Consider the following 27,782-nt stretch of genomic DNA (forward strand, 5'->3'; position numbering starts at 1 on the left):
CACACCCTGCACCAACCCTCCTCCTCCTCCTCCCAGAGGTCTAGACGCGACAGACATCACGAATGAGCCGATGAGCTGGAGCTCCAGAGATGAATCTTATAACCGGCTGGTTTAAATGATGATGCACACAGACCAACTGTCCACTAACACACACTCACACACACACACATGCAAAGTTCCTAACTTGGGTGTGACACTGATCATTCAGAGGATTTCATTTCCAGTCTGAAAGATGCTGAAACAGTTACCCGTGACTGTCAGATATGCAGATTTTTTTCCGTTGCGTCTGTGTTTTGGGTTCTTGCGTGTGTGAAATGAATCATTCTTCAGCAGTAGACTTTTTCTGTGTTTGTTTTGGATTTCTGCAGCAGTTTTTCCATTTACTCTTTGATTGAAAATCTCTTGTTTCTTCGCAGTTCAGATACTGGGAACAACATCGTCAAGCTTGATGTTTAAGGAAACAAAAAGTCCTAAAAGTTTCAGCATTAAACACTTTTCCTGCTTCAAAATAAAAAAAAAACCTGTATTTACTGATGGATAACGCCGTCAAAAACACCAAAAATTGTGCAGCAGAAACCTGGAGTTGGTCAAAACTTGCAATCTGCTTGGTAACAAAAATCAAACTTGTTAAAACAACTTGTTACATGATTGTTTGAATGTGTAGTTTGCATTTCTACCATTTTCGACCAATTAAAGAATCAGTCCCCTCATCAAATGGTGTAGCTACAGAAACATGACAAGTATTAAATAACTCACCCTCCAATAAGTTATGAAAGCGGACTGATGAAATAAGTTTTTTGTTCTGAATTATAATCTCAAAGTATATTCAAAATATTTCACTTCTGCTGTAGACATCAGTGTTTCCTACTCCTTCCTCGTTGTTTTGTCTTTTGAGTTCAAATTTTGGATTTTCTCATGTATCTTGAGTTTCTTTGGAGATTTTGGGGTTTCTTGGGGTTTGTGTTTCATGTTTACTTCGTTGCTCCCTGTGTTTGGTTCAGTTCTTGTGTTTGATTGCTCCTCCTGTCTATACAGTCGCTGTGCATTCTGTTGTGTTGCTGTGTTTTCTTGGTTTTCTATTCAGTTTTCAAGTGTTTTGTGTTTTCTTTGTTTGAAAGACTTTTTGGATTTCTTTAAGTCCTTGTACACGAGTAGCTGGGCATTTTCAAAAACAAATATCCTCCCCTTGTTTGTTTTTAAAAACACCACACACAGTGGACAAATCCACTGATAAGTGCAGCTCATGGCATGCCAAACCTGTATTTGTCAGTGTTTTCCAGACGGAAAAACGGTGCCAGCCAATCAGAATGAGCCATTCAGCTGTGACATTTGAGAACCACAAACTGTTTACCGGCGTCTACACAAAACCATGAAACTGGAGTTTTCCAAAATCTTCACTTTGGCCTTTTGAGTTTTCAGAAAACATTGTTTTCAGTGACGTAAAGCTGCAGTTTCATGTGGCGTAAATGTATAAAAATCTATGCGGTTTCCCAGATACCCGGTGTGGACATGGGCATGGTTTGGTAAAATAAATCTTTTGTTACATCTGCAACTGAGTCCTCCTCTTGTGTTTTTCTACTCTTTGTGGATCATGACAGGTTTGAAATCATTTTAAATTTCATTTTTACAGTGAAGTAGACGGATAAATTAATATTCAGGGGAACTTTTTTGCACATCAGTTTTTTTCATGAGAAACGTTGGTTACACCAAATGATATTTATCATTTACAAATCTATCAACCTTAAACTACTTTCAGTAAAAGTAAAAAGCCTTAAAAAGGATTCAATCATAAAAACTATGAATTGACTAAATTTAATAACACCCATTGGGCCTGAACCAACATTTTTTTGCAAGATAGCGTGCTGGAGTTCAGGTCATTTTCAGCCACCTCACTGCTCTGACTCCTCTGCTGAACATCTGTGCTGTGCACAAGAATTTTCTCTGCTCTATAACAATAAAGTGAAGGAAAAACAACGCAAAATTTAACACACAAACTTGCAGAAAACCTTCTGGTCTTGACAGAGTTTAAGATCTGAAAAATTTAGGACTTTTTCCCTTTCTGAAAATCTTGAGTTTTTGTTGATTTGACAAAAAAAGATGCTCAGCATAGAGTTTGACTTTAACATAATTTTTCTCCCTTTATTTGGTGCAAAACATGGCACAGAACAAAAAACAACATATTTAATATCTGAAATATTCTGAGTCACATCAGTCTGAGCAGAGACAGTGAAGACTAAAACACCCTGAGCCTCCTCTAAACGTGCCTGTTAGCCTTTCTTAGCTGTTAGCTGCATGAGTAGCAGCGTGTAATTAGCATAACCACAGAGTCTGGGACTGTCCTACACAGTAACAATGAAATCGACTGGTTCAGTGTCGTTGAGATCAGATAATCAGATTCTGTGTCGAGTTAGTGAAGCAGACATTGAAAGTGAAGATGAAGAGAGATGGATCAGAGCAGATAGGGTTCATAGGGTGACTGCACACTAACACAGACACAGAGGAGTGGGAGTTAGAGTGGGTTAGTGTGGGTTAGTGTGGGTTAGTGTGGGTTTATCTCTTCACAGGCTGGACGCAGGACGGCTGGAAGCAGGTGAGCTGCAGCTGCATGCTGCTCTTAAACTTGTTGATGAGTTCTTCCAGTAACCTGGAGGTGGACACAAACACATCAAATCAACATTTGAAAAGAAATAAAAAAAACACTGATGTGTTAATATCTAAATTCACCTTATAGGGGTCTGAAGGTCAAACAGGAACCAAACATAGGTCGTTTGTATGCAAGCATGAAGCAGCAGCTTTCACAGTTTAATGAAGTTTGTCCACTGTAAGGTCGTATTTCCCCCCTGACAAACTCAGGCTGTTAATGTAAGACTCTGGCTTTTTTCCAAACCACCTACTTCAGTAGCAGTTCCTACTATTTTGGCTGAATTTCAGTCTGTAGTCGTCACAATGCGAAAACTTGAAAAATCTGCAGTATACTAAAAATCCCTGAATGTTTGATCCAGGACAATTTCTCAGTATGCAACAGACCAGTCTACCTGGCACACTGTTTCCCACAATGCACAGCGCTAACGTTGTTTGTCTAAACAGGTGGCAGGTTTTGGAGAATTACTGCCATCTACTGGAACGAGTTGGCATTACAACTATAATACAACAACACTAACGTGAGACCGTCTGTTTTCTTGCTTCTAGAAGCGAAGTGATGAGAAGAAACAAGTAAATCTTGTCACCTCCTGTCGTAAAAGAGGTGTTTACTTCTACAAATTCATTAGCCCATATAAACCTCTAATTCACTTTTTAACCATACGTGGATTATATAGAAGTGTTTTTTTTCTATCAGCTGTAAAAACTAAAAATCCCTTTCAGATTTATTTTCAGTAAACAAAATAACTTTTGGTGTAAGATTAGAAATCAAGTTTGATGATTCTTTGTGATTTATTTAACAAAATAACTAAAAGGCCAAGATCTGCCCATGGATTGGGTTTTACATTTATAAAAAAGAAAAAAAGACAAGAAAAATCATCTGTAGCTCCGCTTCTGAAATCTTAAACCAGAGTGGTATACTACAAAACAGACCCAACAGAACAGTCATACTACATACTACAAGTAAAAGCAGTAGGTAGTACGTAGTGCATACTACATACTACATTCACATGTAGTATGTAGTAGACAGTTTGGAAAACAGCCTCTGACAGTTTTAAGACCCAGAAGACCCAGCAAAAACAGACTTTTGAGATTTAGAACAGGAAGAAATAAACTGAAATCAATTATTAGAAGAATCTATCCTAGACATCGAAAACATATGGAAAAAAGTCCAAAAATGGAAATCTAAGCGTTTTTTTTTCCCAGAAAAAAACATTATTAGACTCAATAAGAGACAGATTCACAAGATCCTCTGGGATGGAACAAGTTGGGTCCTATCACAAGGTTTAGGGCAGAAATTACCCCTACAGCAGTGTTTTTGTGCAGCAGAAGCCCAGAGTGCTCGCACCAAACACCCCCTCCCTGCTCCTCTGCAGGTTTCCTCTGCACTCAGACGGGGACATATTTTACTTGACCAAAAACACAAATAAACGGACTCCCACCAAAAAAAATCTGATATCAGTCTGCATTCACGCTTTATTTAGAGAATTTTAAGTGTGTTACTTTCACAAAAAAACCTCGCTAAATAAGGCTCTAGTTCCCATCGTGTCTCTTCGTCCTGGCAGACTACCTGCGTTTGTTTATATCTGGCACGCCGCGCGCGGACTGATACACTAAGCAGTGTATCAGTAGCCAGCTGTGGCTCTGCAGTGGAGGTAGCGCCGTTTTACGACACGATGAGAACTAGAGCCTTATTTAGCGGTGTTTTTGTGTGAAAGTAACGCGCTGAAAATTCTCTAAATAAAGCGTGAATGCAGACTGATATCAGATTTTTTTGGTGGGAGTCTGTTCATTTGTGTTTTTGGTCAAGTGAAATATGGCCCCGTCTGAGTGCAGAGGAAACCGGCAGAGGAGCAGGGGGGGGGTGTTTGGTGCGAGCGCTCTGGGCTTCTGCTGCACAAAAACACTGCTGTAGGGGTAATTTCTGCCCTAAACCTTGTGATAGGCCATCCCGGAGTATCACTTTAAGTTTCCTCATTAAAGCAGGAAAACACTTCTCTCGTTTCAAAAGAACAAGAGAAAAGGTAAAAAATGACCATATTAGAGGAATTTAAAGTCACAGGAGAAATAAGAAAAGCCCTGCATCCTGAGCTGGAAATCAACGATAAATGAACTTCTATCTTCTGTCACTTACAAGAGTTTCTCTAACCTTTGTTAGGAATGATAATTGATAATTCTAATTTCAATAGTTTTCTATTTAGGCTGTTGGTTTTGTGTGGAAATCAGTTTTTCGGGTCACTTCTTTGGAGGCTTTGTTGCCTGATGAGGCCTTGGTGGAAAATGGGTAACAAAGGAAAAACTCTGAGGGGGTCATGAACACTCAGCTTAAGCAGTTTGGTACAGTTGTGTTGAAAAAAAAACTAAAATATGAAACAGCACAGCTCAGGTGTGAACGACCAAAGTAACCAGGGGAGACTCAAAGACCTGCAGGCCACAGTTTCTGTTACCAGTCCCTCAAACCAGCTCCACACTCACTTTTTATCGGCTCCGCTGTGCAGCTGGGGGAGACCCTCCAGAGCCAGTTTGAAGCTGGCACTGAAAAAAAAACCCACATCAGTTAAAACTTTATTTAAACACATTTATTAGCTCTGTGCAGCTATAAAATAGAGACTGTGTGTGAGCATCTACAAAGCCTGCAAACTGACCTTTTCAACACTAATGCACACACACATTAACACACTTTAACACACACCCACAGAGCATGCACACAGCAGAACCAGATTACTTTCACTTCCTTTCCAGAACCACCAAGTAACATAAATAGGGAATGTGGAGAGGGATGTGCGACTGTGAAGATTTACGTTCATGACACTCTCTGTCATAAATCACTGGGTATATACACTGCCTGAGTTCCTGTGTGTGTGTGTGTGTGTGTGTGTGATGTACTCACTTGCTTTCAGTGTTTAGGAACGAAGCTACAGCGTCTCTCAGGGCGCAAAGTTCAAGCCGAGCCTGAGGGCAAAGCAGGAAGGGGGGGGGCAGAGAAAAGGGCGACATCAGCTCGACTTGATCAACTGTCAGCAGTTGGCAGGTTGAGGAGAAACACGGTGGATCTCAGAAACCAAGGTGAAATCCCCGATAGGTGTGGGGGTCGTTATGAGTCAGGGTCTTACTATGAGTGAGTGTGTGACTGTCAGTGTGTACCTGGAGAGCTCCGTTTTTGCTGAATGAAGACACACACTGCATCAGACGACACATTTCGTCCGCAACCGACTCGACGATTCGAGACAAAACCCGAGGAACCAGGTCCTTGGAGACCGTGAAGACCTGAGACGGATCACAGAAACAGTGATTCAAAGTTTAATGCAGAGTTTGAAAAACAAAAAAACAGAAACAGGAAGTGTTTTAGCTGTTGGTACCTCAGCATGAACCGCAATGATGTTGACCAAAGCTTCCTTCAGGTAGTTCCTCACACCTGAGAAGAAATTAAGAAAGACAGGCTGAATGATGAGATGCTCAAAGGAAGAGCAGCACACAGAGGCTAAAGGAATAGAGGTTAGCAGTAAAGTTGCTAAGTGCTGCAGAGCCTCATCTTGGTGTCACTTCTACAACTCTCTGAAGACAGTCACACATGCTAACCTCTCACTTTGAGTGATGAGGCAGGTGTGAGTGACTGTTTGACTGGGAAAAGACCCCAGCTTAAACACACCTCTGTTATAAGAGCTTTTCATGAGCATGTATGTTTTTAAAATGGGGGTACTCCTTGTTTGATTTGCCATAAACCATAGAAAAAATAGAAACTGATGAGCGTTTTTAAAATGTATGGTTTCAAAGGATTATTGGGGAAAAGCAATCAGACAAGAGGAAAAACAGATGTCCACAGTGAGTGGATTTAAATAAGTTTCAATGAACTTAAGGACACAAAGATTCAGATTCTGGACAGAGAAGATGGTTTGGAAGAAGTGTCCAAGGAGCCATCTTTGTTAAACTTGAACATTGTTGTCTTATCAGACCTGACGGCGCCTGACGCCACTAATCTCCAGTTTATGAAGCAGATGATCAAAGCAGGTCAGGTTAGGTCAGGAAATGAGGGAAGGATGCTGCTTAGTGGGGTGAGAGAAAAGAAATCGAAAATCTATATATCAGATTTTTTTGTTAGCCAATATCAAAATCAGGATTCTTTCAAATTCAAATTCTTCAGTCTTTGTTTATAAACTGGATTAGAAAAAAGTTCTCACTTTTCTGAGCAGAGCAGAGGGTGAAATGATTCTCTCTGACTCACGTGATGAGCATTTTATGGGGAAATCTGGCTCCTGATATAGTCTGTACATATTATCATTATCGTTTCACTTTTTCTCCCATGGTCTGCTGTTAAAGAACCATCTGTGTAAAACATGGACTTAGTCTCGCCGACGTCACCCGTCTGTTTCTGAAACCAAAAATGAAGCACATCAGCTATAGCGGCCATACTGGTACTGGCAAGGGCTTCGCCTACAGCCATAGGGCGCCTGTCAGTCACGTGACCCTCAGCTGTGCCTCTTATTGGGGGAGCTCGCAACTGAATATCCTCTGAACGGCCGAGTAAGAAAAAAATTCCCCCGACTCAGCGACTCAGACAGGAGACGTTTTTTGAACCAGGCTGTAAAAAGGTTAATTTCTGCTTTGAAAACAGCTTTTTTTGGCTTGGTGTGTTTGTGACTTCTGGTACTACTGGAGCCAGCCTCAAGCAGAGAAACAGCAGATTTAAGCACTTCAGCATTGTCTCATATTCTAAGACCAGAGGTTGCTGCTTGTACTCAAGGCAAAAAAATCTTACAATGAGTATATCCTCCTCGCCAGTAGTTGGTGCTACAATGCTGCTGTTAGACACCATGGCAATGCTGTCCAGACAACATGAATAATGAGAAGATGTACTTTATTAATCCCTTTGGGGGAAAAATCTGTTTTTACACTCTGAACCATGCTATATACACACAGCACCTCTGATTAGAGAGGTCAGCATGATGGTGCTGCTCTCTTGGTGCGCACCTGAGCAGTTGGGGGCGTTTGGTGCCTTGCTCAAGGGTACCCAACAGTGCTCAGGAATGTAAGCCAACACCTCCCAAGCTATCAGCCCTTTTACCAATCTTGGTCTGCACCTGGGGTTGAACCAGCAACCCTTCGATCACTAAACCAAGATCCTACGGACTGAGCTACTGCCGCCCAAAGCAGGGAGTAACAGTTAAACTGTTTTATTTTACACCTTGAACACGACGGTTGTTGGCTTTATTTTGCACTTTTGTACATTTTTTTTAAACAAATCCTAAACTCAGAGAGAGCTGTTTGTGTTTTGTGTTAGACTTAATGTCAGAGTAACTTTGCTGTCTTTCTTCATAATGATCTTTCCCTGTTCACTGAAACGTATCTAAAGTAGTGGTATCGGTACTCAGTATTTGGAGTACTTGTACTAGTATCGTCTGAAAAGAGTGGTATCAAACATCCCCAGTTTTACACATGCAACTGGCTGTGAAGCTGAAAGACTGAGAGCTCCACCTGCTGACTGGCTACAGTTTGGGTCATGCCGTTACAGATGTTCCATGATGGCACCTACTGCAGAGGATTTTTGGCTTCCCACCTCATAATTGGAAAAAAAAAAACACCAAACAACTGGTTTTGTCTTCGGTGATATTTTTACGGTTTTGGCACTTTCTATACACTTTCTGACTTTTGTTTTTCTTGTATTGCTGCTGTGACTCCTGAATTTCTCCTTGGGGATAAATAAAGTATTTTCTATTCTATTTTATTTTATAAATGCATGGAATAAGACACACTATCTTTTACAGGCACAGCTTTGCCACCACGAGCTACATGTCAACACGCTTTCCTTAAAATACTAGTCAATGATCAATAACATAAGTTTTTGTTTTTTATGCTACAGAGACAGCTTGAAGAAAGGATGTTGTGTTTTCTGATGTTCATGTTGCTGCATCCAAAATGACAGAACACACAGAGATGAAGATGGATGTTTAGTTCAGTTGACTTTTCCTGTTTGTAATACTTTTAATCTCAATCCTTTGAAGATAAAAAAGATGGCAGTTAATGTGTCACCAGGAAGTGTAAGATTGTCTGAACTCAAACAGTGAAACAACAGAGTGAAAGTAGTGAAACTGGATCTTTAATGCCTTGCAGCGCCCACACAGCGACAAAAAGTGCAACAAGTGAAAGTATCAGATCCTGGATCTGTGACTGAGTGTCCAGAGTGTTCCTGTTTCACATGCAGCTTCAACGCACAAACTCACAGAGGCAGGAACAAACTGGAAAAGCTCCACTTTCAATAAATACTGTTTTTTGTAAAGTGAGTAAGAAGCTGGTGCCATGCAAGGGCTCACACACACACACACACACACACTCCTTCACGTTGCTTCACATCCTGTGCAAAGGTAAACCACACATGGGCACAGACGCTTCACCTGCGTTTGCATCTGGTGAGCTAAAAGTCAAACTTTACACACGTGCAATCACAACGCTGCAGCTGCACACCCACAGCTCAACACAAAAGGCCGGGACACTCTGAGGAGGGCTATCAGAGCCATCTCTGTGGTGTTTACAGTCAGCTACCAAAGAGCTGTACTTCACACATGATGAGACAGCAGAGCCACAAACCACATCTCACAGGGCTGTTCGGCTGAATTTTTGATCTGACTGGGGTCAGACGGCGTTAGCTGCAGGTGGTTTCCACATAATCTCACACCAGCATCCCATTTTTTATCATCATTCCACTGAGCATGCTCACAGCGACGCTGCACTACCTGTAGGCGTCTGGCAGTCCCTCCAGTCGAAGTATCCAGCGTAGATGCCCGGCTCCAAGGATCCTGCAATGGGGTCGGCTCGTCGCTCGATGTAGGCATCGAACAGTTTTCTATCCAGCTCTCGCACAGCGTCCACACTCACCTGTCAGGTAAAGGACACACCATATCAACATACAACATACAACAGCTAAGCAGTTACCATCTGCCCACTCATCATCTCAACATCTTCCACATCTCTGTAGAAACTGGAAAGAAACTATATTTTTGGTTACTTGAAAGTTGGATTCTTGCTGATTTCTCTTTCATTTTTCTTTTTTTGCACCACTAGAAAAAAGTAACAAGAAGTAGGAGAAACTGTTTCTTCAAAAAACGTATAATTGAATGAATTACGAAGCATATTTCAGGCACATATTTTCACTTTAAATCAATTATACTGAACAGATTATCTGATGGGTTTAACAAATAAAAACTGCAGCATGTATCATCACATCAGTTATAAGAACAGCGTATCCCTTTACAGGAAAGAAGAAGTGTATGACGTCATAGGGCAGCCTGGTGTCAGCATTCAGAGTCTGAAATGTCACCACTTCTTTATCTTGATGATGATTACTGTTTGATTTCTTGAGCGATGGCCTGAAATACTGAGAAGTGATCAACGTCAGATCTGACACGTGAGCATCAACATCTGAACTGGAGCAGAGTCCAAGACGATTGTGTCGGGTATAGAAGTTTAGTCTTTTGAAGTTTGACCTTTTTCGACTAAGAGCTGGGTCGGAGACCTTCTGACTCATTCTACCCCTGAGGACAAATTAAACTCTTAAAGTAGAAAGGGACTCTGTGGATTGTAGAGAGTTAGGTAATTCATTCACCATTTGGGAACAACAGAGGAGAAGAGTCTGGCTAGTGATTCGGAGCCGCGCAGGGCTGGGAGCACCATGTTTTGTAAGCCAGAAGAAGAGCTTTGATTTTGATTGGAGCTGCCACTGGAAGCCAGTGAAGAAAGATTGACAGCAAGGTGACGTGAGCTGTTTTGGGGCTGGTTAAAGACCAGACGTGCAGCTGCATTCTGGGTAATCTGCAGAGGTTTAAATGCAGCTCTCTTCTAGGCCTGCAAGAAGACAGCTGCAGGAGTTGATGCGCAAAATTACAAGGGCCTGTACCAGAAGTTGCATGGCCTGTTGTGTCAGGTAAGGTCTGACCCTCTTGATATTATGAGATCAAGCCATCGAGGCCTCATGAGCCTTACAGGTCAGCTGGTCATCAACCAGGACTCCTGGATTTCTGGTAGAGTTTGTGGCGCAAAACTGCATTAATCGTCCAAAAACTCGTGTTTTTCACCAATATTCCATCATGGTCTGCTCCGGGTTAGTCATCTGCTGCAGTAGTGTTACTCCAGACAGCGCTGTGTGGCTGTAATGACCTCTGAACTCACAAAGACTTTGTTTACGATTGCCCCTCCGCGCATGCGCAGTACGGCTCATTGTTTCAGGGGAAGACAGCAGGCTACATGACGACGTGCGGAGGGGCAATCGTAAGCCACACAGCCACACATCGCTGTCTGGAGTGACACAGACTGCAGCAGAGGACTAACCCTGAGTGGACCATGATGGAATATTGGTGAAAAACATGAGTTTTTGGACTATTAATGCAGTTTTAGGAGCGGCGCTGTCTATGCCCTGATGGATCCCATTATACGGACATCCGCGGCATGATTTTGGATTGAAATATCTCCCGAAGCACTGCTTGGATCAGGAAAACCTTCTGAGTGAGTATTTTGTTCTACTTCATTCTATAAACAATGTAAAAGCTGTATTAACCAAACTTATCCTTTAAGAAATTAAAAAGTCCAATACTAAAGTCTTAAACCCAGCGAAAGAGAAAGCACAGCTGAACCCATTCACCTTCAGCACTCACCTAAACTCACTCATATCAGTCTCAACAGACACTCCTGTGAACTTTCAGTAAGTATTGAAACAAACATGGCGGAGGCGTGATTCTCACTAGAGAATATGTTTCAAAAAAGGTGTCATGATACAGAAAACTTAAGTTGTCATTCTGCCCTTTAAAGTAGGAGATCATTCACTTTTCACAGCCTGTCATGTTTTAACGTAAAGCAGGTTTAAAGCTGCTTCAGAAGAAAAGATCAGAGCATATTTCGGAGCCATTTTCTTGAATTCTCAGATTGAAACTTAAATACATCCTCATCAGTGTATTAATCTGTTTGACATGAAATGACACCACCAGTAAAAGTTTTCATTAGGATTGCAAAGAAAGTGACTAGTTTTTACTGGAAAGCCAACCCAACTCATTGTTGCTTTGTGATTCAGCTGTTAGTCATTGTGTGCAGCCGTCGATATGTGTGCGTGTGTGTGTGTGAGAATGTGTGTGAAGTGGTGAAATTTGTGGGATCAAACTTCTAAGACAATGACCTTTACTTTTTTTTCAAAGTTCAGTCATATCTGTGCTGTCAGAGACTTTTAGTTTCTCTCATCAGCTTTGTTTGTTATTAATGACAACACATTTCTCATCAGCAGCATGAGACACACACACACAGTCTAGCTCCACTTCCTGCTTATAGGAAATGCTAGGAGACAAAGTGCTGCACTGACCCGTGTGATCTTCTCGGTGCCTGTGAGCCCGTGCTTCTCAAAGTGATCGGCCAGGTTCAGGAAGGTGTGTCTCTCCAGGTACTGGCAGTTACTGAGGATGATGAGGAGACGCTGCTCCTGTGGAGACAAATAACACACAAGTTCACTCTTTTATACCTGAGGAGGGCTCAAATATATCACGTCTTCAAGGATCCTGATCGTAACTGTTCCTGGATTAGTGAAGGGTTCAGAAAGGTCTGAACTTTTCCAAATGCCAGAGTTCAACTCCTCAAAATGACTTCGCTAAACTTTTCCAGCTAACTGTCCCGAATGTTTGCACTTACTAACTTTGAAGTTTGTTTCTTTTCCCTTTTTCATCTTCCTCCACTACATTTTTGTTACTTCATGGAGAAGACTTCCTGTGCAAAAAGATCAGTTCCTAAACTTAATCACTTCTCTTAAATATCTTAATTTATCCAACTGTTGGCGCCAAAGGCTCTTAACCTAACTCCTCCTAACCTCCTTTTGTGGCATGGATGTCCTCTTATGCTCTTTACATGATCTTGTGCTCAGAAAAAAAGAGGTTTGTTGTGGATATTTTATCAAAGAATAACCCTGAAATTGTTAAGTAGTCAGAACACTAAATTTTCTTTGACAGCTAGCAATTTACTCCTGATTTTCACATATTTTTGTCTCTTGGTGTGGCAGTTTTTTCCAGACAGATGTTTCAAAATAAAACGTCACTTTCTGAAATGGCAAAGTTCTTAACCTTGCAACTATTTTCAAGTTTTTAAAACATTTTAAAGGTTTTCTCAGTAAGAAAACTTTCACTTCAAAAAATGACATAAATTCTGAAAAAAAAAAAAAAAAAATTCATTCACTTTCAGGCCTGCAAGAGTCTCTTGATTTCTAAACCCTGTCTCCTACTCTACTCCTGACTTGTAATTTTTCCCGATTGTCCCCCGTATTATTCTAAGTGTAGTCCTATCATTTCTAATATTTAGTTTAAGTCAAATCAATCCTCTACTTGTGCCTTTTATCTAAGCCTAAAACAGCATTTACTCCTCTACCTGTAGTTGGTTTTATCCAAAGAGGCTTCATGAGATCCTCTTTAACTGCAGGTTGCACGGACACAGGCAACTCTGACACTTGTTGATGGGAAGTTTATCGGAGCATCAGGGATTTAAAAAAATAAATAAAATACATGTTACTATGATATGTCATCAGTTAAATTCTGCACTGATTAAAGAGTTTAATCATCCCGTAGTCAAGCCCTAATCCCCTTCCTTTATTATGTCTTATGTCTTTATTATGTAAAGAGAGTTTGAGCTGTGAGAAGGCAGACTGTCACTATCATTGTCTGACAGGTAAAAGTTTTTTCAGGTGATAAATTCTACCTTATCATTTCAAGTGGAGATGCAGAGGAAAACCTGTTTCTACTTCCTCCTGAGAAAAAACCACCACAGTCTGATGATGTATGTGAGATGATATTTGACTAAAGGAAATAGGTATGATTTAAGTGATAAGGAAAGGTAACTAAGGTGACTAACATGAGCATTTCTATCTGAGGTATGAAGAGCCAGAAGGATGTAACAGATACCTGGGGCAAATTATCAGAAGAAATTGGTGTGATGATGATGATGTTCAGCGTCAGTGCTGTAAATCATATGCACAAGCTAACACGTTAGCAGGTAAATTTCAGATGTTTACAGAAAATGTTAAGATTGAGCTTTATAGAGCTTACTGTACTCCACTGTACACTGCAGGTTTATGGCATAACTACAGTAAAGTAAAAATGAAAAAGGTACAGGTAGCTTATAATGATGCTTTTAGAACATTTCTTAAATAACTTCGATGGACGAGTGTGAGTCACATGTTTGTTCATAACAATGTGCCATCATTTACACTGTTCTTAGAAACTACATGCACAAATTCATAGGTCGATGGGTTGATGCAGATAATGAAATAACTCAGCTCACAATGAGCTGCACACAAGATTCACATCCTGTTACTGGAAACATTGGTACAAATGTCTCTTTGTGTTTTAATTGCTGGCAATATATGAATTGTGCTTTTCCTTTTCTGTTGTTTTGCTATCAATACAGTTATATGGAACTATAAAGTAAGTAAAGTAACAAATATTTAAAATCGAAGTGATATTTTCCTCCTGATAATACTGAATGCATTTTAAAGGTATTATTTTGTTGTAAGCTGTTAGGGAAGGAGCTTGACAGTGATCATGATGGTGTGGTTCATAACATTAGTTTTGAAAATAATAAAATCTCAGATCACTAAGTTAGATTTAGTCAGTTAAAGCTATGGTCTACGATTTGGAAGCGTGGTAATTATTAATAACACAGTTTCTGAGGCCGTTATGGATCTATGCAACATAGAAATAAAAAAGAATGAAAAAAAAAATGGTAGATCAAATGCAAAAAGGCATAATAATTGACCAATCCGAACCCCTGCTCTGCACTGTCCCGCCCATAGTCCCACCTCGTCTTTCCCCACTACCCCTCTCACGTCAGCTAGCTGCTCAGCTACTGAAGCATCATGGAGCTGGAAAAGACCAAAACCAGGAAGCTGTTACTGTTACCCTCCACTGGGAAGGGAAGAAAATGAAAAAGTTTCAAGGAAAGGGCTGAAGCAAGGAAGAATTATGAGCGATACAGGTGCCAACGGAGACTGAATATTGGAGAAATGTACGAGCGGTGGAAAAAGCTGCAGAGGGATCTGGGACTGAAGACTGACGCCGAGACAGCTGAGTTTCTGTTGAACAGGTAACGACTTTGTTTACCTCAGTGGGAGATGTCAGCTGAATAACTCTGGTTAGTCTGAGCCTGTACTGGCTAATGACTGAACGCTGCTGGTCGGACCGGGTCGGCTCTGTCAATGGATTTTAGCATAAGTTAGCCACACATCTTTAGCATTGTAAACTGAGCTGGTGAGGACACGCAGAGAAAGGTAAAGCCTCGCCCACAGTCGGCTCTGCTCTGATCAGCTGGCAGTGGAAACGCCAGACGTGCTTCGCCGGCTAATTCATGGTTTTGATCGCGCTGGTTCAATTGAAAAAGCTACCACTGTGTGTTACAAGGAGGATGACAGTGGTTTAAGGTCATGTGTGGATGGGATTTCTTGGTAAAGGCTATTAATTCTGATACACCCCTGCCACCTCCCCAAAATCTCCCTATTTTTCACACTCTAATGTTGGCAGGTATGCACTTTTGTGAATACTTATTGCAGAACAAGGTGTTCCCCACTAAAGAGCTCTCAGTGTGTCATGCCGTGTATCAACACTCTCACAGCTCTGTCATATAAAAAAAACCCACTTCAAGTTAAAATCATCAAATGAACGTGAGCACACACTGACAGGAAGGTCAGCCTACATCTTACAGCCTTATCAGCCTTTTACACATGATAAGAAACCTTCATCCACTTCCGCGTACAGATGTCTATCGAGCTTTGCCAGCTCAGACTGTTTTTCTTTCATGAGAGAAACCAACCCGACTCTGGTCAGCGCGGCGCTCTGCGGTGTCTCGCTGCTTCAAACCTGCAGCACAGTATTCTGTCAGGGGGGAAACCCCTTCTGAACCTTGCTCCATTTCCCTTTACCAGAATCTCTACACCCTGCTCTTCCTCCTCTTCATCCTCCTCTTCCTCCTCCCCTGCACTTAACCTCCGCTGCAAGCTTCTCAGAGAAGTTACAGGAAATGAGGACATCCACGACCTGGAAACAGGTTGATAACATCCGGTGGTTTGAATGAGTGACACGCGTGTTTGTGTGGTAGTTGTTGAGGAGAGGAGAGAGCCCACACTCTGGTGACGCTGGCTGTAGCCTGTTGTGGGATTTCAAGTGTATTTAAACCAAACTGTTAAGAGGAAATGTAAAAAACAAACACTTACAGATGTCGGGCTGAAGCTCTCATGAACGCTGGCAAACCGGTCTGGAGAGGAGAGGTCCACTGACATGTTGCTGCACACAGGAGAGACTTTCATTAAAGAAATCAAGGTGAAACACTCAGTAATTAAAAGACTGGAAAGTCATCGAGTTACTCACTGAGAGGAATCACTGTCTCCGTCTGTTTTCGTGCTGAGCTGCTCCAAGCAGTTGATGAAAACCTGAAGCGATGAACGGACACACCAGTTAGTTAAAATGTCAAAAACCATCCCTACGTCTCTCCTTCCTTACTCTACATCGATCTATGTAGGTCTTTGTGGTTAAAGCGGCACCTCAGACATGTTGGTGGCATCTGTCAGACTGAATGATGTCACCTTAGAAAACGAGAGGCCAGCAGAGACACGTCCACAACCCGGGCCACCGCCATGTTTATGAGAAGTCTTTAAAAATATTCTCTAGACACTGAGCTGGCACTTCTGCCCGTCAGAAAAATCCTAAATATGAGGAGTGTGGACTTGTTGTGGCCAGAGAAAACACAAGGATGTTATGCTGCGTCTGCAGAGTTAGAGTAAATAGATGCTGGCACTTTGAGTCTCAACCCGGCCTGTCTTTGGTTGTCACAGCTCTAAAGCGTCGTTTGTTTCATGTAGAGACAAAAAGCTTAGAAGAAAACACAGGAAATAGACCTAAACAGGCTGATAAGAAAAAGTACATCAACATTACAGTGCAGCAAAATCAAGATGCATAAAAGAGAGTTACATCAAAAAGGAAATGTGAGGGGTTTTCAGTTGATTTCAAACTTGTCAAAGAGTTTGTGTCTTTTTAAATATCCAGCAGGGATTTCCCCCGGGTTCACGCACAGTTAGAAAAAGCTGAGCACCAAGTTTTCTTTGTTTTCTGATAGTCTGTGTTGGGAAATCGGCTCTGGGTCTGAAAATTATTCTTCTCTTTTATGTAAAGTCAAACTTCAGATCTTTAGCAGGAGATCATATCTTTGTCTAGAGCAGTGGTTTCCAACCTTTTCTGTCGTGTGTAACCCTTCACTCATGCAAAAAAAAAAGCTACCTTAAAAAGAAATAAGTAATAAATAAATAAGTACGAATGTAAATAATCAACCTGCCTTTGTTATATAAAACTCTTCTAACATTTATCACAAAAACAAGGAGCTCTGTTATATAAGCCCCCTTTAATCAGCCATTTGAACTTTAAAAATCAATCCAATTTCAATCCACTTTATTTAAATAGCAAATTTTAAAAACAGTCAAGTTTCCCAAAGTGCTGCACAATAAAAATCAAATAAGAAAATCAATAAATCAAATAAACAAATTAAAATAAAATATAGACAAACAAACAAATAAGAGCTATAAAAACACAGGGGTTAAGACCATAAAAGACATAAAAGGGCAGAGATCACACAACTCTCATGCTGAATTAAAAGCCAAAAAATAAAAATAAGTTTTAAGATGCGATTTAAAAGCCGGTAGGGTAGGGGATTTGGGAGCCACCACCGAAGGTTTCTGGGACCACAAGGTAAAAGTTAACAGCTGATCTGGGGGACCGCGAGGGAGTGTAAATATTCAAAAGGTCAGAGATGAGAGGTGCTGATCCATGTAAAGATTTAAAAACAAATAATAAAATTTTAAAATGAATTCTAAAATGCACGGGAAGCCTATGGAGGGACGCCAGGATCGGGGTGATGTGTTATGCTTTTGTGCTCCTGTTAAAAGACGAGCAGCTGCAATTTGGACTAACTGTAACTGTGCAAGGGAAGCCTGATTAAATCTTTTAACCTTGGATAAAAGCCTGAGGTGATAAAAACTGAATCTAACAACTGAATTTATCAAGAAAAAAAAAACACTTAAAAAAAATATTCAGATTGACTTTAGCAGTTAGCAGCAGTGCCACAGCTTATCGTCTCCCAGGGGACACAAATATTTGTGAACACGTACCATTTTATTGACAGGTTCATCTCAGTACTTCTTAGTTAGAAATCAATTAACAAATGTTTCCTTGTACCCCCTGCAATGTGTTCACATACTCCTGGTTGGGAATCACTGGTTTAAAGCTCAAGAACTCACATTGTTCAAAAAAAGCTTCACAAAGTAAACACTTAAGTGAAAGAAAATAAATGAGAAATGTGGGGAAGACAAGATTAAAACTATAAGAGAAGCGACCCAAACAATATGAAACAGCTAAAAACTACCAACAGAAAAAAAGAAGAAGAAAAACAACAAAGGATAAAGAAGAAAACGATTAAAATTTGAAAAACTATTTCTTCAGAAGAAATACAAGCAGCATTTTGAGGACTAAACAAAACGCTCAGATAATATCTCCTGTTTTTCAGATAAATTTTCTTTAGGTTTTAGGATTTTAAAGTCATTGAAGCGTCAGCTAAGCCTTACTTTCATGATGCCCACACTCAGCTCTGTAGCCTGGTCCTGGACTTGGTCCAACAGCAGCACCTGGAAAAAAGACGATGAAACAAAATCAGAAAAGATGTAAGACTGTGTTCAGGATACTCAAATCACAGGAGGTGTTAAAGTGTCTTTGTTCTAATATTACCATGTGAAGCTGTATCTGGCTGCTCTATTATATTATAGTAACATTTATGCTGGTTAAATCAAAACAACAACAAAAAAAAACACTTTTTATGACGCCATGATTCGACCTTATGTGATGAAAAATGGGTTTGGTAAAGTGTGGTTCAAGTTTATAAAGGGATTATCAGTCTACGTCATCATAAAGATGCGCACGCGTCTTGACCACAGAAGCAGCGTTTAGCTCCATTCATTCAGCGCTTTCTAAACACTAAATTCAACCTGTTAGCATAAAAATGTTCGGTTGTTCTGTGGTCAGTTTTTAGAAACGATACTATTCAACAGAAGCGACGCCTATCAAGTTTTGACCGTCGCAGAGCAACCGGTGTTTTGGAGTAAATAGCGACCATGCTAACTGGTGACTCTCAATCGACAGTTGCAGTGATTATCGGCCGAGAGTCACCAGTTAACAGGGTCACACTTTACTCTGAAACACCAGCGACGTGAGCGGGTTCATAATTGACTATAGACGAAGTTTCTGGTTCTTTTATTACGAACCGGGTCTTAGACTCAGCAGTATGTGTGCTCTTTTTTTTGTCTGGGAGGTTTTCTGATTTATTGCAGTCATGAGCATCGAGTGACAGTTGTGTGTTTAAATTCCTGGATTTCTCCGCTAAATACGTCTGTTTACATAATATCTGTCCACTTGCTGATCTCTTCTGTCCACTCACTGCCATTTCACAAACCTGGGAGCTGTTTACCTTTCGTATAAGTGATGAAATTTAGTTTAAAAAAACGATTTTTGGTAGTTTACTTCTCCACGTCTGTTAGCTAACCGTTATACTCCGCAGTGCTTCTGCACGGAGTTGCGCGCGCATCCAGCTTTGTCGATAAGCAAGTTCCTTTATATGTTGGTTCTACGTGTTTAGGAGCTGTATGGAACAACAAAAACATACCAACAACACACACGGTTCCTTAACAGTAAAGACCTTATTAAGACACTTATTGGTTTACAAAAATGTCTTGTTTAAAGTTATTTAAAGACAAAAATGAGGTCTGAATTGCTTGGTAAAAAAAAAAAAAAAATCTGCCAATGGAAACTAGAATAATGTCAAAATAAAATATTTTTTTTCTCGTCTCTCTCTTTCTCTATTTAAACTTGTTAGAAGTAATTCAGACCTCATTTGTGTTTTTAAATAACTTGAAATGAAACATTTTTCTGGACTGGTCAGGTGACTGTGGCTCATATTTAGTCTAAAAAAGACATTTTCTAATGAAAATAAGACAAAAACACTTAATAAGATTTTAGTTTTTGGCAGTGTAGGATTTGTCTCACTTTTTTCTTTACTTAATTTTTCAAGCTAGTTATTCCTTCACTGCTTCAACAGATCTTAAAGATCCTAAAGAAAGGTCAAACAGATATCCACTTCAAGCTTCTTCTGATTTTTTTTCCACAGTGCAGGCTTACATTTATTTCTCCTGGTTTGATCTCCAGTGGCTCTTTGAGCGACTGCAGCATCTGCACCATGCACTGCTCAAACTGGGCAGGCTGTGGAGAAGAACAGAGGAAGGAAAACACGGATTAGGGAAAAGACGACCACTGGAATTATCCCGTTGTGTACCAGCATCATAAAGTGTCATAAAGTAAGAATAGCAAAGCTGATTTCTTTTTTTTCATACCGGTGATAGAAAATCTTATCAACTCCATCGGTGACAAGAAAGTGAAAAATGGTATTCAAATAGCCAAACTGACATTGATTTTATCTTGATCTCCATCTCTGCTCATTGCAAAACTGTTTGATGCAATAACACAACCTTACCAGGCCGGTGATTCCCTCGTTATCTACCACCCAATCTTCCTTCTCTGCGAGTCTCTTCACACCTGAGAGTGTAAAAAGTTGAGCTTGGTTTTAATGAAATTACACAGGAAAAAACACAAACAAACAAGAAACAGAGATCCTGGTTTCTAAAGGAAAACCACAAGAAAACATAAAATAATATCACTATCAAGACCACAAATTGCTGTGAGTGTGGGGGAAAGTTAAGTGAAAACCAGTAACTCTTCTCAAAATGACCATGAATACCACAAGTGAAACTGAGAATGTCTAGTTTTAGTCTCATTACACTTTCTTCATAACTATAAAGGAAGCTGTGTCAGGTAAAAAGTGACAGTTGGGGACAGTGAGCGCCAAAAACTCAGCGATGCCCTGCAGAGACAGAGACCAGTCTGCAGCTTTCACTGACTTTTTTACTTGTTATGATCTTCTCCTGGTATTGAACAAGCCTCACGCACCTTTACATTAGTTTCTATCAAAAATTGTGCAGTTTGAAGCGCCGTAAACACACTGATAGTTTTTCCACCACAGCTCTGAAAATGAGCTACTTTTTCCAAAATAAAGTCACAAGCAGGCGCGGTGTCTTTTCTGGAAAATGAAACAAAAAAGATTACATAAATTGAACAACAGAAGCCTCCTACAACAATGAAACCAGCTCGATGCTAATGGAATATCTGACAGCCTTCCCGATAGTGAAACGTGTTTAAATTTAGACATTTTTAGTTGAAAATTTCTGTTTGATGAGAAGAGATGCAGGAGTTCAGTTTTCTCTCACACTACCTGATTTTCAAGAAGCTGCAAGATACTTTTTCTTAGTGACAAGTCCTGCAACTAGTTATTCTACGCATGATGTGTCTTTTGTTATCTCAATTGAAGCTTAAGAAGCCGGAGTCGATCTTTCTGCGTCCTTTTTGTCATGACAGGTATCTGAAAAGGCTTATCAGTTCATATTTCCTCTTTTTTTCCTTTCTTCCTTTCCTTCCTTTTTTCCTACCAGAAGGCAGAGTAGCATCATGCTACTCACAGACATGGCTAACGGAGCTAACAGCAGACACCAACGCCACATTGGAAGAGCTTCACCTGCTGTGAGCAGACAGGATCCAGGAGACAGAGACTGAACAGACTGCTGAAGAAGCTCAGTCCTGGACCCTGTAGAGGTGGAGGCTGGCTGACTGGATAACAAATAAATGAAGTTTTTTTCTATTCTATTCTATTAAGGCACTGTGTATCCCTTTCCAAAAGTCCAGAATAACAGGACAGTCCCAGAACACGTGGTAGTACTTTGGTATTTAAATGTCCACATTTTCTTGTATTCTTTTTTGACTAATTCCACTAGAGTTATATTTGATATCATTCTGTTTTTGACCTTTTTATTAACAAAATTCCACGACTGTAAGTATCGAAAAAAGTTTTTGTAACTTAAACTTTTCTTCAGGCACATTCAAGCTAAACAATGTTCCGGTTTTAATTATGTTGCAGAGGAAAGTTATACATTTAGGTGTCCACTCTTTAAACCTGCTATCCAACTTGTTAGGCAAGTCTGTATCATATACACACCTTTTAAGGACTGTGATGTCATTGTGCAGTTTTTATTTAGTAAAAGCTGTTTTCTATATCTCAAGAGTCAATTTTACCCATTGATTTTCAATAATATGTATATAGCCTTGTAAATTGCTGTCAGCTATGATTGTCTGTATAGGGATGGGGGCTCTTTCTCTTCACCTTCAGTGAGTGCACACACTGCTCCTGCTCACCTTCTGTAGTGTGCAGCAGAGTCACCATGAGGCAGTGGACTCTCAGATCCAGCAGCAGATCCTGAATCACCTGCAGCAGATCATTGGGGATCTCCAGAGCAGACAGAGCCTCATGACAACCTCTAAATTAGGGAGAGGAGATGAAACAACAAACAGATTCAGCGTTAGAAACAAACTGCAGCACGCAACTGCTGCATCGAATCAAAGAGACACGTTTTGGAACAATCAATGCGAGAACCTGACGGTGTGAATGATCTGTGTCAGCCAGATTCCAGTCAGCTCCGTCTTGTTCTCCCAGCCTCCGTAGAAGTTCAGCTCCCCCTGAGGGAGGGTGGAGGGGAGGAGAGCTCCACGGACCAGCTTCACCAGCCGGTTGGTCATCTCTTCAATCATTTTCTATAAAACACACATCAAATGAGTGTAAAACGTTTAACTGTAGGTGGTGTTTGATCTGAAAACAGCTGCGGTGAGAAGGTGTCTCAAAATAAAGTTTTGGTGTAAACAGCGTCAGTGACACATACTTTAAAGTCATTCTGTCGCTGTCGAGCATTCTTCTTGGATTTTTCCACCTGTCCGGATTTTTCTCCAGTCTGCAGGAAGAGACAAAACAGGAGAATTTTATACAGAGAATACATACACAACATCTCCTATGTTTCTCCAAAGAGCTCTGGTTTGGTCTCATCTGACCAGGAAACACTTTTGACAGTTGTCAGTTGTTTTGGCCCACTCTTTGACACTTGGACAGTTCCTGACTCGGCTAAGTCATATACTTGTGTAGTTTGGTAGTTGTTCTGGTTTTCTTTCCAGAGACCAGTTTGAGATCCATGTCTTCCTCTGTCAGACTTTTTCTGGACTGTGTGTGTCTCTGAATTTCTTGATGCTACTCCTCACTCCACATTTTGACTCTTGGAAACAACGCTGTGGTAACTGTGTTTATCCTTCTCCTGCGTTGTGAGCATCAACATTTCTTTTTAGAGTCCAGACAAAAGTGATTTCTCTTGTTTTTGATGTTGATGATGCTTTCAGCTCCAGGGACAGCTCAAAGCCTGAGCTGAGGATTTTATCCTGTGTGTAAAGTGAAGGACAACCCTCAGTTTGAATTAGATCGACTGATTACAAACTGTTAGCATTGTCACTCAGGTGGTTTTTGTGTTTCATAAATTCATTTGGTTTCTGTGCCTAAAGTAAAATAAAAAGCATCCAAATAAAACTGGGATGTTTGGAACCTGGGTTGAAAAAAAATACTGATCTGTTTAACAGAATTTGGGGAGTTTTAGGGAAAAACTTCAAATTTCACGGGGGAGCTAATCATTTTGACCTTAACTGTATTTTCGCTGTACAGCTGAAAATCACAAAATAGGTGATATAGTAAGGCTCCCAAACGATAAAAGACTAACCAATTTTCATTTAATAAAGCATGTCTCTTTAAAATCTCTTTAAACTACACATTTTCATTGATGTGCCTGTGCTATAGTTTCGAGCTGACTACGTTTTAATTGTTAAAACGCTGCATTTTTTTTACCTCTAACTTTTTTCTTTCACAGTACACCTGCAGGATCTTAAATTCTTATCTTTTGTCATTTTAATCTGTTTTAATATTTTCATTTATTTATTTATTCTTTATATATTTCTTATGTTTTCTTTCCCTTTATTTGGTGGTGGTTTTCAGCTTTTCATATGATGTACTTTCTTCAGTTTCTCACATTTCGCTTTTGCTATTCTTTTATTTCTTCTCTTTTATTTCTTTGAGTGTTTGTTTTATTTTGTACAGTACTTCCTAGGATTGCTTTATAAAGTTAATAAATATCGTTATTATCAAATATATAGACTGTATAATTAATGGATGTCGTTGTCTCCCTAAGTAACCCGTCTGTTTCTGAAATGGATTTTTGAAGCAAACTGGCGATACTGGGAGCAAACAGCTACAGGGGGCCAATAAGTCAAGTGAGCTGAGTTGTGCCTCTGATTGGGTGAACTTTAGGTCTTAAACGAATTAATGAATGCTTTATTTCAGTTAACATACAAAAAAATAAAATAAAACCATGTTTATACAAAAAGAGAAAACAGACAGCAAGTGAAAAAGGGATAGGCTGAAGCCCCAAGGCTTATTTTAGCCTACCCTCCTGCACCACCATTGGAATAACTAAATAATTCACAGTAAACACCAGTACTTTCACATTATTTTGAAACACATAATGGCTTACCAGTAAAAATATGTAACCTTTGATAATTTTAGATTTCAAAGTTTTCTTTAAAACCAACAGAGAATGACACATCTTTATTTCATAGTTTAGTTCATTCCATAACTTTACACCCAAAATTGACACACATCTGTATTTGAGATTAGTCCTGATCTTCATACCTTTTAAACTACCAAGTTAAAAATAAATTGACCCCATGTACAGTGTGTGTTGATAGTGAAATTAGTGATTCAGACTGGAGATGTTTTTCAAACCAGGCTGTAAGTAAAGGTTAATTTCTGCTGTGAAAACAGCTTTTTGCCTTGGTGTGAATGCAAGTCCCAGTAGATTTCCGAGCAGATTTGAGCACTTCAGCATCGTCTCATATGTGGCGACCCTGCTGGTGGTCTTGGGACTAACACGTTTTGTTTTAGCCTTCGACGTGTCCTGAATGAACTGGGGCACCTGGGCCTGCTTCAACCAGTGCAGAAGGAACCATTTCCTGTTCCTCTTCCTTTTACCTGGGCCTGGAGCTGGCATCACTCGTTATTTCAGTTTGGTAACACACTCCTCAACACTGCATACACAAAAATGCCTTTACACACATCCCCACGTACACAGCTGACTTTACTGCCTTCACACACCACATATTTTTTGTTATAAATTGGTTTAATTTGCTTTTGGAATAAATGAATCCTTTTCCTTCGTGAATCCTCATCTCCTCTTTTTGTTTTGTTTGAGCCGGGTTATGACACATATTTTCGACAGGAGGATGCTGCTTGGTCAAATAATTGAATCATAAATCCAAGGAGCTAGTTCAAACTTAAAAATGTTAAAATCCCCTCTGTTGTTTTGATGTTGAAAGGAATCAGCGCAAAGATAAATTTGACTCAGGTATGAGAGAGGGAAAGGAGTGTGTGATTAATGGGACGAAAAAAGTATGTTTAATGTATTTTTGGACTATTTTACGAGTCAGTGTTGATGTTTCTGGATATTTACCTCACTAAACAGACTCCCATTAACGTAAGAGATCCAGAGCTTCCAGAAGTTTGGCAGCTGACCAATCACCACGTCGGACAGCTTCTCCACAAACTGCACCTGCTGTGGGGTTTCGAAGCCCGAAGCTGAAACAAAGATGCACAAACTCTGGTAAAAAAAAAAAAGACCCACAGACAGATACCTGGACCTCTGTGGTGCTGGAAACTAGGGGGGGACTTTTGTTATAGAAGGATCATTTATAGTATAAAATATACATAACTTCCAGGCACCGCTTGTGTATAGTCTTACAGTCAAAGGAGACATGCTCCAGTTCTGCTAAGCATCACTCTCAAACACTATGCTTCCAGTAAGCAGCGTGCTTTTCACTAAGTGTTACACACAAACAAACAAAAACACAGAGTGTGGTTCAGACAGGGAAGCCCCCCTTAGACACCGAGCGAGTGGGTGTGACGAGTGAAGTGCTCACTGCTGGGTCGCGGCGTTCGCAGGCTGCCCCCTCTCTTCAGAGACGCCGTATGGCTGAGTCTGCCGAGGGCTGATGGACGGGTATCCCCCTCCAGACCCGAGGCTCCGACACCTTCTGATAAAGAAACACGGAGGGGAGGAGACGGGGGGAGGAGAGAGATGAGAATGAACTCAGAGGAAAGAGAAACACATACTTCAGATATCAAATAATCAAATAAGCCATTTTCATAATTCCACATTCCTGCGTAAGCTCAGCTGGCTTTCACACCAAACAATCCTCCTTCGCCCCTCTCCTCCTTTCTTTATTTGTGTTCTGATCCGTCTCTGCCGTGGCCCACAGCTGAGAGAATGTCCCGTTGTTTCCAGGGTGAGGAAACAGAGCTGCGGGCTTTGCGAGGGCCGGGGTGAAGCGGGTTTACGTCGGCCACACTGGGCTCGGTTACGCCTGATCCTCAAGGAGCGAAACCCGGCTCCACTAGATGGCAACAGAAAGCTTTCCAGCGGAGGGAAAACCACACACCTCTACCTCAGCTGGTGAGACTATTCACGGCTGCGTCTATGAGATAACTTTAGGATAATCGAAAAAAAAAGGGGTGAAAGTTGACAAAAGGGAGTGAAAGTGAAACAGTGCAGCTCTGCAAAAGAATCAAACTTATGAAAATGAAACTTTTAAGAACGGGTTCGTGCAACGCTGCAATACGCCTACATGTAGTTTATCTAAACGACGGGGGGACGGATGGCCTTTCTCACATAGCGCTTACATGCACACGAACACACAGCGCCTCTGAATCTGTGCAGACTCTGTTTTCTGTTTTTTCACAGGGATGAGAGCCGCTGTTGATCCAGGTGTCAGCTGTCCCACACAAGAAGTGTACGTGAGACGGTTTAGGTGTGAGTGTACGTCTGTGCCGCGCTGCTTCATGGGTTGTTTTCGTGGTGAAAGTCTGAATGTTTAAATATAGGAACTCCTGTGTGTGTGTGTGAGTGTGTGTGAGTGAGTGTGTGTGTGTGATGAAGACAGTCAAACAATGTGTGTCGCTCCTGCTCACTTCCTCATCAGGTCTGGAGCTTCTCCGGTGTTCGGATGAGTTCCTGTTCTCCGAGAGGTCTGTGACCCCGACCACACACACACGCCTGCTTTCTCTCTAAACACACGCACACACACCTTACTGCTGACTCCTGTGTGGATGGAGTTTATTTATCAGTAGGGATGTAACAAAATGTTGACATACCCCATCTGTCAGTTGATATCTAATATAAAAAAATATTCAATTAATCAACAAAATAAAATTAAACTCTTAATATTTGTATTATTCTGCACGCATGACAAAGTCATATGGTATCTTCCTTAATTGACACTTCCCTTCAGATATATAGCAGTATATTAAACTGTTGGACTTTAATGATAATATATTTTCTTTTTTAACCAGATTAAAATTTCAGATTCCTTCCTAATGGACACATAAGATTTTCATGCTTTTGAAGCAAACACCAAGAATCAAATGTGTTGTGTTTTTTAATCATTGATAGCTCAGATAATGCATAACTGAGAGATAAACAGACAACATTTTTGCTGATCTATCCTATCTAAGTGTCTTTATTTTGGTTACCCATTTTTTTTTTTTTTTTTTTTTAATTAATTTTAGGATTTTTTAATCACGCTGAATGCCTTTCAGCTTTGATCGTTTTATTTTATTTTATTTTATTTTATTTTATTTTATTTTATTTATTTATTTATTTAGCCTTTATTTAACCACACTGCAAAAACTGAAATCTTATCAAGTGTTTTTGTCTTATTTTAAGCAAATGTTGTCTTGTTATACTGGATATAAGACACATTCAATTTATCGGTCCAGAAAAATGTCTTGTTTTAAGTTATTTAAAAACAAAAATGAGGTCACTCTGAATTTTTGGCACAAGTTAAAAATATTTGCCAGTGGAACAAGAAAAATTTCCTTGAAATTTTGCTTGAAACTTGTAATAAAATTAACTATTATCTTGTTCCATTGGCAGATTTTTTTAAAGTTGTTAAAAGCAATTCAGACTTCATTTTTGTTTTCAAATAATGTCTTGAAATTAGACATTTTACTGGACTGGTCAGGAGACTGTGGTCCATATTAAGTCTAAAAAGACATTTTCTACTGAAAATAAGACAAAA

At 40.2% G+C, this 27,782-nt stretch overlaps 1 protein-coding gene across 2 annotated transcripts in view; it reads right to left on the reverse strand.

Annotated features, from left to right (window-relative positions):
• Nucleotides 1–2,113: 2,113 nt before the first annotated feature.
• Nucleotides 2,114–27,782, reverse strand: part of exoc2 (exocyst complex component 2) — a 78,935-nt gene continuing 53,266 nt past the window's right edge. The window contains exons 12-28 of one of the 2 annotated variants that reach the window (XM_074669085.1): nucleotides 25,626–25,736; nucleotides 25,160–25,284; nucleotides 22,502–22,570; nucleotides 22,219–22,376; nucleotides 21,981–22,102; nucleotides 20,212–20,273; nucleotides 19,860–19,940; nucleotides 18,257–18,316; nucleotides 16,014–16,075; nucleotides 15,860–15,929; nucleotides 11,978–12,094; nucleotides 9,369–9,510; nucleotides 6,000–6,055; nucleotides 5,785–5,907; nucleotides 5,531–5,592; nucleotides 5,116–5,175; nucleotides 2,114–2,644 (exon numbers count right to left, since the gene is read on the reverse strand). In XM_074669085.1, coding sequence (XP_074525186.1) covers nucleotides 2,551–2,644; nucleotides 5,116–5,175; nucleotides 5,531–5,592; nucleotides 5,785–5,907; nucleotides 6,000–6,055; nucleotides 9,369–9,510; nucleotides 11,978–12,094; nucleotides 15,860–15,929; nucleotides 16,014–16,075; nucleotides 18,257–18,316; nucleotides 19,860–19,940; nucleotides 20,212–20,273; nucleotides 21,981–22,102; nucleotides 22,219–22,376; nucleotides 22,502–22,570; nucleotides 25,160–25,284; nucleotides 25,626–25,736 — 1,574 coding nt within the window. In that variant the 3' untranslated portion in view covers nucleotides 2,114–2,550. Of the gene's footprint in view, nucleotides 2,645–5,115; nucleotides 5,176–5,530; nucleotides 5,593–5,784; nucleotides 5,908–5,999; nucleotides 6,056–9,368; nucleotides 9,511–11,977; nucleotides 12,095–15,859; nucleotides 15,930–16,013; nucleotides 16,076–18,256; nucleotides 18,317–19,859; nucleotides 19,941–20,211; nucleotides 20,274–21,980; nucleotides 22,103–22,218; nucleotides 22,377–22,501; nucleotides 22,571–25,159; nucleotides 25,285–25,625; nucleotides 25,740–27,782 lie in introns of both variants that reach the window. The other variant, XM_074669084.1, reaches the window with a different exon arrangement.

The sequence above is a fragment of the Halichoeres trimaculatus genome, unplaced genomic scaffold (genome assembly GCF_033239565.1).
Source record: "Halichoeres trimaculatus isolate MK-OKI-2021-1 unplaced genomic scaffold, fHalTri1.1 fHalTri1_scaffold_4, whole genome shotgun sequence".
In the NCBI taxonomy this organism is placed as follows: domain Eukaryota; kingdom Metazoa; phylum Chordata; class Actinopteri; order Labriformes; family Labridae; genus Halichoeres; species Halichoeres trimaculatus.